Genomic DNA, 13543 nt, shown 5'->3' with positions numbered 1-13543 from the left:
AGAATATTAGAAGAAAAACTTGATTTTACATCAGCTCTTTCCAGGCTTCAGCTCCTTTGTCAAATCATTTTGCCTGAATTTAATGTAAGGTATGCGTATTTTGATTTTGATGAATAGGATAAAATCACGTGTTATACATTTTTCAGAAAACATTCATAACTAAACACACAATTCTATTTTCATATGGTAGATCTCAAAGTCCACAACTCTGGTGGAAGAACGATCAAGTGTCTCTATTTCAAAGACAAAAACTCATGGGAAAAACCAGCATGGACTAACAGGGGGAAGAAGACCGGAACTGAATGATTGAGGGATTGAGCCAGTGTATCTATCACTCACTCGCTCACTCTCACACACTCTCGCTCACTCTCACACACACTCACACACTCTCACACACACTCACACACACTCTCACACACACTCACACACTCTCACACACTCTCACACACTCTCACACACAGACAAATAGAGATACCAAAGCACTTTTCAGTAAGGCAATGACAAAAGCAAAAAGTTCCTACAAACTCTCGGCAAGTCTGCAAACTCTTCTTAGGAAATTTAATTATTATTTGTTTCAGTGGATTTTCAGGATCTAAAAAGCTAGTTAAAGGGTCTTTCCAACAGACAAGAAGAAGTTTCTAGACTGGTTTCCAGTTTTCCATCAAACATATAAGATCACCCACTCAGACAAAAAGGACATCCTGTGTCTCCATCCAACGCTCACCTCCAGAAACTTGTGAAACGCTGGCTTGGCCTCCTTGGCAGTCCTCACCGCATCTTTGGCGTTGAGAAAGTTGTCTATGTACGCTGAATACATATTAGCTAGAGTCTCTTTGGAAAACTGGAGAGAAGAGGAGGAAAAGGACATTTAAGTTAAGTTGTGTGTAATTTCATGTGATTCCAGCAACGTTAAAGTGAGTCTAATGGCAGAAGTTTCTGTTCAGAGAAAAATAAAACAATCCAGGTCAAAACTGTTGCAGTTATGAGCGATCTGTAGCTGATATCTCAACCCTTATGGTAAAATTGTTGCGTGATGAAAGCTTTCATTATTTATCAGTGATCTCTGGGAAGTGACCAAACAGGTAATAGGATTATACGGCTACTAGAGCTGAAACATTTAGCTGATTGACAGAAAAGTAATTAATTGATTAATTATTCAGCAAGGAGCAGCAAAGATATTAAACATTTTCCAATGTTTAATATCTTTTTATCTGAATATATTTGAGTTTTGGCGTAATGGTTGGGAAAAAAAGACGTTTCTGACTTTCCATAAACAAAACAATGAATTTATTAATCAAACAAGTCTAATACTCTACAGTCACACAAGCTGTGAGGCTGTACAAAGGCACACATTTATTTACATTGTAATGATACGTTTTTTTTGTTCATTGTCTTCTAATTTTATTCATTTCTACTTTATGGTATTTGTACTCTTCTTAAAGAGTGATTCAACACTAAAACCACTTTTTGAGTTAGTAAATTACACCTGCAGTCATTTTGTTACACTATCTATTGACCCTGGTCCCATTTTATAGTGTGGTTTTCATTTTTCCAGAGAAGATTCAGTAATTCGGTCCGCTTCCCTCCAGAGTAAAAACCTACAGCGTAACCTGGGACTTGCTGCCCCCCCCAAACACATGCTCACAGTGACAATGCTAACATGCTGATATTTAACAGATATAACGTTTACCATGTTGACCGTCTCAGTTTAGCTTTTTAGCATGCTGACATTTGCTAATTAGCACTAAACACAAGTGACAATGTGTAATTATACTAGCTGTAAGCTAGGTCCAAACTTGGAGTAAATAATATACTCATAGAAGTATATTAATAATATACTAAAAGAAGGTGTCACAAGCACAACAAAATAACCTGCTTCAGGATGAATATTCCCCAGGTAAACTGTTGCATTTGGTTATACAACCAGGAAAAGAAACTACAAACTAACAGTTGTCTTACAAACAAGAGAAAAGTATCGGTACATTGCTATTTTGTTACTCTTGAAGCTAACTATATATCCTCAACAGTGGAAATTTAGCACATGTTTTGTTTGCTACCGTATAATCGAATTGAACAACAAAGTAGAGCAGTAAAAGGAGAGATTATCAAAGAAACCTCGGTGTAAGTGCTTTTCAATTTGTTTTGGCTGGCATTAGAAACGATTAGAGTCTTCCCGTCCATCTGCCTTTTTTCTTTCTCTCTTTCAAACACACATACGTATAAACAGAAACACACACATAAGCACGCACGGATGAATCACCCTGACCTGATTTCTTTTCACAGATAGCGGTGAAAGGACAGAGAGAGACTGACAGAGCCTAAAAAAAACAGATGGAAGGCACAGTGTGGCGCCTTATTTGACGTCACAGGGTAACCGGCTTTCCACCCTTCCATGAAATAACCTGACCCTCCTCTATTCCTCACTGCCTCTCTCTTTCCCTTTTCCTATCACCCATCTCCCAGTGTCCTCTCTCCTCTCTCCAGCAAAGAGGACAGAAAATTCTGGTCTGTGAAGAATGTGAGGATTAGTCACAGCAGAGGACAGAAATGGCAGAAAGAAGAGGAACGTACCTCCGTTAGAAAAGCTGACACTTAATGTCTTTTAGCAGGATCTCTGTTAAAGATTTTTATCGACATATATTACTGACTGGTGTACTCTTAACCCCTGTATAACCTTAGGCGTACGTTATACAGAGGGTGCTCGAAAAGAATCCCAAATAATGCAGATAACTTAATGCATTAACTTATGTTTTACTTTTTAACCGACTGATGCTTCCACTCTTAATAATGTAATCATGTAATATAGTTGGGTGTCTAAGATGCCTTCCACTTAGTCTGATTCTTAAAAAGTGTCTCCTGATTTTATGCTTTATAGTTAATTTTACAGTCTTTAGTTCTTGAAACATGATCACAACCATTTTGTGATAACAAATTAAAACGGCCTTGCAACAAGATAGTCAAGATTTTATGAATATGTAAATATAAAACATAGCTAGTCTATTGCAGGGTGCCCTTAAGGGGCTGATAATAGATTACGATTAAAAATAGATTATGTTTTTGGGATGGAGGGAATCTGTCAGTCATGAAACCATTTATCATCATAACATAGCACTGACTGACCAGAAAGAGAGGATAGCATTATTATTTATCTATGCTGAGTCTAGAAACAAAAAACAAGCACTGAGTGAGTCTGGCGAAATACTCCTATTGTAATATCTTCCACAAATCTACAGAGATTTACCGCTGCTTGCGAGAATCAAATCTGCTACGAATCATCTGCCATTTCCAACAGTAAAGGCCTGAGCAAAACACTCTGCCCCGTGTGAGGCTCGAACTCACGACCTTCAGATTATGAGACTGACGCGCTGCCTACTGCGCCAACAAGGCCCGGAGGACACTCTGGCTGCTGCAGCTTTAAGATCTTCAGTGGGAGAAAGGAAGTGGGGGGAGAGAGAAAGGGAGGGGGTTGGGAGGCTCAGTCTGGGCAGTGTGAGGGACCTGCGAGGGCTTCAAATGAACAGGAAAAACAGCCACTACTCTCACCTTTCTACTTCTACTCTACCTATCTTTAAAGGAAACCCCACCCACAGCAACATATATCACGCAAAAGTTTATTTATTATGAATCTGAATATGTTCCAGGAGCTTTGAAGTGTTAAAGAAATAGGTCATTTAAATTCAAGCTGAGAGGTAACGAGACATAATAGTTGCATTAGCATAGCGAGTGAAGAGAGAGTGAAAGCTTTCCCAATCAATAAAAAGCTGTCAGCCTGTATAGAAACTCTTCTGTTTCATTCTCAGGGACCAAAACCTGACATTTAGCTCAACACTGATGCTCTAGAGCAATGTTTTTCAGAGTCTAGGTTGAGAGCCACCCTCGGGTCATGGGAAATTTCAAATGGGTCACCGAGAGGTCACGGGGAAAACAAAATATTAAACTACTGCTGCCAACTATAGACCATCCCCTTAATAAAACAGCTTCGCTTCAATCTTCCCTGCTGTCAGTAATGCTTTTAAAGACTGTTTATTCATTCAAGCTATATTTTACAGTCAAATAGATTTTACATCATGTCTGTAGACAAAATACTTCGAAATAAGTATATGGAAATCTGTGTACTTCTTTTACGATATAATTGCAACTACATTTGAATAAGAATAACCCCTTTAACCTCACTTTCCAAAATAAGGCATGTGGTAAAAAAAATTTGAAAACCACAGTTTTGGATGGCTGAACAAGCATCTGCTATTACACCTTATTAAATCTTCTGGATATCACAATGTGAACCTCATTGTTGTCAAGACAGAGGCTGTTTGGAGAAGTTAAGGGATTACTGCTCACTGGCAGAGGTCAACTATCTCACACTGTCAGTCTACATTCTGCATATAGAAGCTAACAGTGCAAACATGCTGAATACCATCCTACAGCACAAGCAGGATATCACTATGAGAGCCCCACAGATACTGGATTTTTGAGGCTGATATCGAAGCTGATATTTGAGATGAGACGATATATATTTAGAAATTTACTCTTTAGCATTTTGCCTCAATCAAATAGTGGCAGTGTAAATGTAGAGCGGTATGATATGTAACAAGGATCCCAGAGTGGAATTAAACTTGGGATGTTGTGGCTTCATGGCACACATCCCAACCACCAGGATGCAAGATAATATTAATTTTTTCAACATAAACAAAGAAGAAACTGATATTTTTTAATACAATCCCTTGCATTTGGTTATTAAAAAATTTAAAGCAAGATATGTTCTAAGTGGGACATTTTATTGTTGAAATATATACTTCAGTGGACAAGCTAATGTAACAGAGACAATGCTTCTAAATTACCTCAAACTTCGGGATTTTTCTACTCTAACTTTTTACTAGTCAGCCGATACATAACCTGATATAGCTTTGATATGTAAAAAATACAGCTACAGGTAAGCACCCGCATGTTTGACTTTAATGTACAGTGATGCCACTCTAGGCTATTGGCATCTCTACTCACGGATTGAATGAGGAGGTGTCCAATGGTCTGTCTGTCATGCCATTGGCTGACGCAGCCAGCGACCTGCTCCAGGAAGTGCTCGTGGTGCTCCAGGATCTCTGGGATCTGGTAAAACATCTCATCCACCAGCAGAGGGTCCACTATGGAGCCGCTGTCTGGCTGTTTGAGAGGACGCATGTAGCCCTGAGGGGACAGAACCACCAGTTAATGACTGACCATTTCAAATCATTTAAATGTGCATGAGATTAGGAGACAAATGTTGTTCAGCAGGGATGAACCATGAGCTCGTATGGCTGTCAGGGGCAATTTGAATGACAACGTCAGATCAAATAATAATAATCTCTGCATGGAATCACGAGAAAGAGCATTTATATAAATGAATGCAGCATTCAGTATATCTCCACATGAGCATGACTGTGTTCTCAATCACTAATGTTTGTGTGTGTTAACTTTTTGATAACAAGGAGGGAGAAGCAGAGGGTGGTGTGTTTTCTGGGAAAAGAGGAAGGAGGGAAGGTTGTCCCTTTTCCCTCAAGCTCTTCTCCTGCACAACAGGGCTGCAAAAATATTACTATTATTAGAAAAAGCTTTTAAAATATGCAATCCTCCTGCTCGCACACACACGTTCAACAAAATGTTTCTGTTTTTGGCAGTTTCACCCAAATTCCTGACAGCGACCACACAACTTCTCAGGCCTGTCGCACACACCCAAACACATGCATCCACACATTTTTTTCTTTCCAAACAATTTGTGTCTGTTAGTTAATGTGCTTACACAACAATGTGTAAGCAACATTTTACTGTTGGTTGAGGTTGAGGTCGTTTGATAGTTTATTGCAGTGGCTCCCAACCTAGAGGCTGGGCCCCTGCAAAGGGTGACCAGACAAATCTGAAGATTCGTGAGATGATTAAAGGGAGAGGAAAGAAGAAAAAAACGAAGTTCTCTAGAACAAATTTGTATAAACTTTTGGAATTCTCTCTAAATTCTGCTTTTTTGTAATTGAAATATTGGTTAACTTGACCTATTTGGAGCTCAAACAAGACAGCACAACAGACATTTAAAGGGGAAATATCTCTTTGAACTGATAACAAATCAGAGACAACTGAAACCTGGTGAGGAGCCAACCAGAGACTGATTTTGTTATAAGAGGTCACAAGTCAAGAAAGCTTGCTAAATACTGGTTTAATCTTTAACATGTTTGTATCTTATACCATATGTTTATTGTGTTAAATCTTTATCAGAAAAGTGGAGTAAAAACTATAATATTTCCCTTTGAAATGAAGCGGAGTGGTAGTCCATACACTTAAGTGCAGTATGGCAGGAAATGATGATAAAAAGTAATGAGGCTAAAATTCGATTAACCAAAGGTTGATCCCAGAAACTTGTGGTGCAGCATTGTTTTAAATGAGACAGAAAATGTTTGTCTTTTTCTCACAGACTCAGTCACAGAGCAGGATCTGGTTTTTCTCTTTGCTGTTAAAGAGGAGGTAATTGGTAATTGTTGTCTATTCACAGTTCTCAAACGACAGACTGTGTGTGTGTGTGTGTGTGTGAACACAGCTGTGCCACGCATCTGCATCTGGGTCTGCTTTTAATCGGGAATTTAAAGAGATAATCTGCCAAGTCATATTCCTCCTTTAAGGTCACTTTCCACATATAATTCTGACTTTGGTTGATGATTTTAGGCTTGAGCATTATAATGATATATATTGCGATACAATATCATCAGGCCGTGAGCCATTTTGTAAATCAATGAGCAGAACTGATATATGGCAATAACAGATTTTTTCGTGTGATTTCTAAATTCAATGTCATGTTGTACTTTTTCCTTTTTCTAGAAATTCAACTATATCACAATATATATCAATGTTGCAATATAAAATTACATAGAATATGATATAGATTTGATCCATGTAGTCCAGAAGATTTCTTACATTTACATACAACTGACCTGAGATTGGTCTCAGATCTCCTCTATGAAATGACTGGTCTGTGATGCTAAGAGCTTAATGGCTCTTGCTTATTGGGTTAAAATGGACTGATTTTGTGGGAGCATTTTCAGTATGACCTGAATGTGAGTGACTTGGTTTTAGCAGCAATTGTCATTACAAATCTATCTGATGTTGGTGTTTTCCTTTTAATATTTTTACATACATTTATCTTCATTAAAATTTAGGACTTTGTTCGTGTGTGGCATGTAATTAATGCTGAATTCTCATGTAGTCGACAGAAAATGAAGAACATGGGAGCATCCATGCATTACGCTAATGGTTGTCCCAACAGCTACCCTTAGTCCAAACAGATAAATGTGCTCCTTTGTGTTACGGATTTGTAGCGGTTTGTTAACAAGTGAACCCCGACACAAACAAATAGCATATCGCTCCTGTTAAATTAGCTGAATCGATTGTATTAAAGTTAATATCGAGTTTTATTTTGATGTAACTGTCAACGACGGATCGTCCATTGCCATCTCTGCAATTCTTCTCACCATCTTATTCAGATGGATCGACATATAATTTGATAAAAAAGAGGGCTGATTTCATCTAAAGAACATTTTAATCTACTAATGGACTTAGCTGGATATCAATTAAAAAGATCTTTTACCAGCAAGTGATAATTAAAGGCTAATGTATCTTCTCTAAGATCATGATGACTCTAAATATGTGACTATAATTGTCCAGAAATTATAAAAGGCTTGTAGGTCATTTACCAAAATCGATGATACAATTGAATAATCAAAATGGAATTTTTTGGTGAACCAAGACCCTAATGACACATTAGTCAACTAATTAATTAGCTACTTTGAAAAACCTGCACTGTGAGAGATTGCGAAAGTGAATCTGGTGTGTATTCACAGCTGACGATTTTGGACATTTTTTGGTTCGTAAAGCCTCTCTTTTATGTTGTAGCTCATCTTGAAATCAACAGCATAGGTAGGCTAGGGGTCTGGTGTGGGTTGCGTTGTTTTCAGGATCAGCTTGCATTAAAATGTGCAGTAACATTTATCACTGCGTATTTGTGAAAGTATCATAGAGTACAGTCTCTCTTTTCCAGCGAGCAGAGAGGAGATCGTCAGGTCAGGAAGGTGAGAAAGAGTGGAAGATGTGTGATCTCCATGTAGGTCACCATGAACTGCACACTGTACAACCTGATGGTGTCAGTGTTGCTTGAATGCACCTTTGTGACGTGTCGGGTACAGTGTCATATAGAGACACTTCACATCTGACATTAACCTGTGTTTCATTCCCAGAAGGACGACGATATGATTTATCTGGATTATATAGCTGGCCATCAGGAGCGTTTTGGGTTTCAGTGTCTCAGTGTTGCTTAAACATGTGGACAGACTGAGCCCAGGGTCGAAGCACCAACTGTGCAATTAATTGACAACCCTCTCTAACTGCTGAGCCCCAGAATGTGAATAAATCAATAACAGCTCATATTAATTCTTAAACCTGCCATGAACTTGGCCATGTACCAAGCTGTAAACACAAAACTGATGTCACCTTATAAAGTTGATGTGACAAGCATGTTTGCAAACTGTTTACAGATGCAGCAGTTACGGAACAACATGTTTGGGGGGGTCATGTTTCTGGCTTCCTGATGAACGTAGGTCTGATATTCACTCTCTTTTTAGCTCTGTTTTAGTCCACACAAACTCCTGAGGGAAATATCTGGCTTTTTAGCTGCTACATGCTACATTATGTTCAACAGCTAATTGCCAACTTGTCTGCTGTTTATTGCTGGGCAAATAGCCTACATTTTTTTTTTTTAGAGCTTTGTAGCCGAAAACATCCAGTCGCTGCAGCCAAAAATGACTATGACAGCAGTGAGACTGCATAAAAGCAGAAAAGTTGTGGGCCGGACAGCTAAACAATTAGCTGAAAGATGCTATAATGCTCCGTTTAGCTGAGTGGAACTTCAGAGTTGGGTGACAATTGTTTGAGCGAGCCCTTTTACATTACACTTTGTTATTGGATCAATTATTATTGTAAAACACTGATGAATATAGTCAGACAGAAACTTCCCCCAAAGTCCCAAAAAAGAAACTGCAATAAGTAGAGTCAGATTTCAGCTTTGGACAGTGCTGCCGTAGAGCTGTCTCAGCTGAACCACATCTGACAACCTCCTTTGGAGATCTGCACTTTCACTGCAGTCACCGTGGTAACACTTATTTTCCCTGTGTCGCCATGGGAACCAGCCTGGGATTATTCTCTATGTGGCCACGCACACACACACACACACACACACACACACACACACACACACACACACACACACACAGAAACACAGGCACAGGCACATGCATGTGGGATGTGCACGCACAGTCACACGGACGCACATTCTTAGAAAAAGTGCACACACATATGAATGCAAACACACACAATGTAGGATAATCATATGTAAGAGAGATAAGGAGTGTGTGTGTATGAGTTTGTGTGTCGGTGTGAGTGTGGGCAGATAATGCTGATGACAGTGAGATGTGGTGGGGTTAGCAGATTAGCCTGACAGGATGAATGACAATAAGTGGATTACATAACACCTTTGTTACCTACATTTTGTTATTTGTTTCCTCAGCAATCAGTGAATCCACAATGGTGTGTTTGTGTTTGTGTGTACATGTGTGTATTTGTATTGGGCTCACAGCTCAATAACAAAGAGTGAGTCTCTCAGTGAACGCTTCTCATTTGTAAGACCAGAGATGTAAGAAGTAGAAGTATTTGTCGAGTGTCCGCTTACCTGTATGAGTGTGTGTAGTTGTGTTTGTGTTTGTGTGTGTGTTACCTGAATGAGAGTGCGTAGTGACTCCACATATGACTGCTCTGTGTCCAAGAGGGTCATCATCACATGTTTCCTCATGTCCTGTGAAGACAGAGGAGGAAGAAGAGGGTCAATAATCATATTTATCTTTCTCGCACACTCACATATTTTATACTGTGGTTCAATATGTATCTAAAACGACATCCTACTACGGATACTAAATATGGACACTGCACATTTTTGCAGACATAGAGCAGCCCCCAAACACACACAAACACCATCATGCACATTGAGTTTTGGGCGATTTGTTCAGCAAAAGAAATATTTCCAGAAGACATGCAATGCAAATATCAAATGTAATTGAGATAAGTTAATTCATCTTAATATGGACACATAATCTGATATAAAGTTAAGTGGAATTAACCTTTTATAAAACACGGTGACCTTGGAAAAGGCATGTAAAGCATTAGCTAAGTTCAGCCTAATTTACGATGAAACTTGGAAGAACCAAGGTCAAATGTCCTACAGGATTTATTTTTTAGAACTGACTTATATTAGCGCTTTAGAAAAAGATGTACGGTAATGAGGCAAAGTGGTTTGGATTCGTTTCGCATAACTACAGTGTGATCTGGCCAGAGACTTTTGTTACATGTCATCAGACCCACCTCTCGCACTCCTTATGTTTCCTGTCTGTATCTTGTCTAGTAAAAACCTATTTATATTTGTTCCCATTTGGATCTCGCTGCAAAAAACTTTCCCCTCTCAAAAAGCGTGGAAACTCTTCATGGTAACAAGATTCAAACACAGAAGCGCTACAAGTTTGCAGCTGCACCCTTCAGAAAACCTCTCTGTGTCCTATACTGTATATCGAGCATAAATAGGTAAACACCTGTGTGCAAAATGAAAAGGAAACTAGAATTTCATTATCTAAAGTCACAATTCTAGTACAACCTTGTTATGATTTTAAGAAGTTTAATATTAAAAATCAGCCTGGATTTGCTTAATAACTCTGTTGGGGCTTAACAGTGCCGTAGAGTATATCTGATATCAGGCAATGTGACAGCAAAAATTAAATTAAATTAAAATATAGTGGGGAAATGCATCATGAGTCTTAAGCTTAATGAAGATTCAAAATAACAAGTCACAGAAAATTTGTTACAACCTGGTTTCGCACACACACACATATACACACACATTTACGGCCTTCTTCAGCTGCAGGAACTTTTCCAGGAACTCTGGTTCCAGATTAAGTCCCTGTGTCGTAGTAGTACCACTCCCCATGTAGTGCTTTCTGGTGGCCCATGAACCATCAGGGCCACCAGAATGTCGCTGACTCATCAAACACAGTACTCAAAACTGCAAAAGCATACGTACAAATTCATGGTTCCTAGTTCCCAAAGTCTATAAAAGCAAAATTCTGAGATAAGATTATGAATGAAAAATGAGCAAGTGGAAGAAACACTACCATGTGAAACTGAACTGTGAAACTGAACTTCACATGGTAATTTCTTTCATTGCTGATATGTACGAAAGTGAAAAATAACTCCGCACTTCCTTTGTACTTTGGAGATGGGTCTCTTGTCTTTCTGGCGTTTTAAATCTTCCCTTCCTACATCTGCATGTCTGCTTTCCCACAAAGATTTCACACGAAGAACATCATGATCACAGCTTTTGTCAAATTGTACGCAAAGCCTACTCACTTCTGAGACCACATGGTTGTTTTCTAATCAGTTATCATCTAATTTGCCTAATCTTCACGGTCCTAGAAGCAAAGGTAACACTGACCTTTTAGTTAGTACGGCTTTAAATTCCTGGAATTTTTTCTAATTGAAATACTAGATCTTAAATGTCAGCGTGCTGACCCATTATAAAAATTATTATAAGGGGGGGGCAAACGATGATAAGAACTGCAAAGATGTCACAGTAGTTGTAGACTCATAGCTCTCTCACACACACACACACACACACACACACACACACACACACACACACACACACACACACACAGGATTAGAGGACGCTGAGGTCAGGAAGTCCTCATAAGCAAAGCATGACTCAGGAGTTCATCCTAACAATGACTCATCATTTGTGGATGCAAATGAATGAGCGGCTCCAGCACAGAGCGGACACAACCCCGGCACATCAAGACCAAGAAGGAAAAGAGACACAATGAAAGACAAAGAGACATAGAAAGACAGAGGAAGGGGAAGAAGGCCAGAAATAGAAAAATCAAACATAAAACAGTGAGTTGATTTTTCTAAGTTGTGCAACAAATAAATATTTACATTTTACTCTTCTACACTGTAACATAAAAGCTAAAATAAAGTTTTCCAACAGCTTTCCCCTAAAAAGATTTACTGGCAAAGACTGAAAAGTTTGTGCTATGAAGGTGCAATCCATCACTCCTCCCGCGTAGAAAGCGCTGAGGTCTACCCTATTACTTGTGACAAAACAGAGAGGTGGGAGTATAACAAGGGGATTATAAGGATCATGGAACAAGCCAGACATATTATCTCAGGGGACGCCCCCAAAATATTCTGGCACCAAACATGACTTATAAATATCAGATTGAGCCACAGGCAAAACCCTATAGTTCATATATCACCACAGTGTCTCTCCCTCTCTCTCTGTCTTTCACACACACACACACACACACACACACACACACACACACACACACACACACACCACAAAAATACACAGATGAGAAAGTTTTTTCCCCCTCTTCCCCTGCTCCTCTCTGCCAGCACCACTGTGCCCTATAAATAACCGTAACAATAATTTCCCAGAAAGGCCATGTTTAGTGTTTGGCATCTGAAGGGGTCCCAGGGGCTCTGCGGGCTACCACCGGAGCTTGAGAGGTGGTGTGTGGATGGAAGAGTGTGTGTTGCTATGTGTGTGGGTGAGAGAGAGAGAGAGAGAGAAAGAGAGAGCGCATGAAAAGTGATTGATGGTGGAAAATGGGGAAACTGTGTGAAGAAAAGCATATTATTTTTAGGTTGTTGCTATTTCTTTTTTTAAGTAGTGAATCTTAGGTTGATTTTTACTTGCCAACGCCTTTCTCAATTAATTTTTCTTCAAATCAGCATCATCAATTGTTCCTTCACAGGGTGAGGGATTCAGTCCAAGTATACTCTGTCCTTACTTACAAACACAGTGCAGTGGAGAGAATAAATACAGGGCTAAACATGGCTACAGAGGAAAACACAATAACCCAATAATCATCCACTTATACTCCCTAATTACCCTCCAATTAGGGAAACAATTCAAGTACATCTATCCAAAATACTTTGTATTTTACAGTACGCTAGTGCATTAAATTCTGTTGGGCTCCAAGTCCCACCGGTTAAGGGTTACTGGAAGTAGCATAACCCTAGAAGCTAACAGCTCGTGTACAGAAAACAAAGCCTATCAATCGTAGAGGCAACAAACACAAAATCATCATCTCAGTACAAACCAGCAATCACGCTGTCTACTGATGTCAAGTCAGCATTCGGCAATTTACGATGTACTGTAAGAGAGAAGCAGCAAATCATAAGATCTGAGAAGTTGGAACCAGCTATAGATTTGGTGTTTTTGCTTGATAAAGGGACCTAAACCGGTTATTAAAATTGTTGTCACTTAATTTTCTAATCATTTTAGCAGTAGCAATTAATTACTCTACAACTAGAAACAGAAAATATATTTGAGTACGTGTGACACTATCAAGGTTAAATGAAGGGCAGTAGCATTGCTCGACACTTATCTGTTAGGGAGATGCTGTATCAAAACTGCAGTTTTACTACT

At 39.1% G+C, this 13543-nt stretch overlaps 1 protein-coding gene and 1 non-coding gene across 3 annotated transcripts in view; both read right to left on the bottom strand.

The window, feature by feature from the left end:
• LOC120791799 (rho guanine nucleotide exchange factor 17-like) overlaps positions 1–13543 on the bottom strand; it is a 72631-nt gene that overhangs the window by 13297 nt on the left and 45791 nt on the right. For both annotated transcript variants that reach the window (XM_040130521.1, XM_040130522.1), the window contains 3 exons: positions 9782–9859; positions 4999–5181; positions 725–841 (listed from right to left, as the gene is read on the bottom strand). In XM_040130521.1, the coding sequence (XP_039986455.1) occupies positions 725–841; positions 4999–5181; positions 9782–9859 (378 nt within the window). The remainder of the gene's footprint in view (positions 1–724; positions 842–4998; positions 5182–9781; positions 9860–13543) is intronic.
• Positions 3315–3387, bottom strand: trnam-cau. The gene has a single exon. It is a non-coding gene; the product is annotated as a tRNA-Met (tRNA).

This window comes from Xiphias gladius, chromosome 7 (genome assembly GCF_016859285.1).
Source record: "Xiphias gladius isolate SHS-SW01 ecotype Sanya breed wild chromosome 7, ASM1685928v1, whole genome shotgun sequence".
Lineage (NCBI taxonomy): Eukaryota > Metazoa > Chordata > Actinopteri > Istiophoriformes > Xiphiidae > Xiphias > Xiphias gladius.
This window is presented reverse-complemented; position numbering and strand designations above follow the sequence as displayed.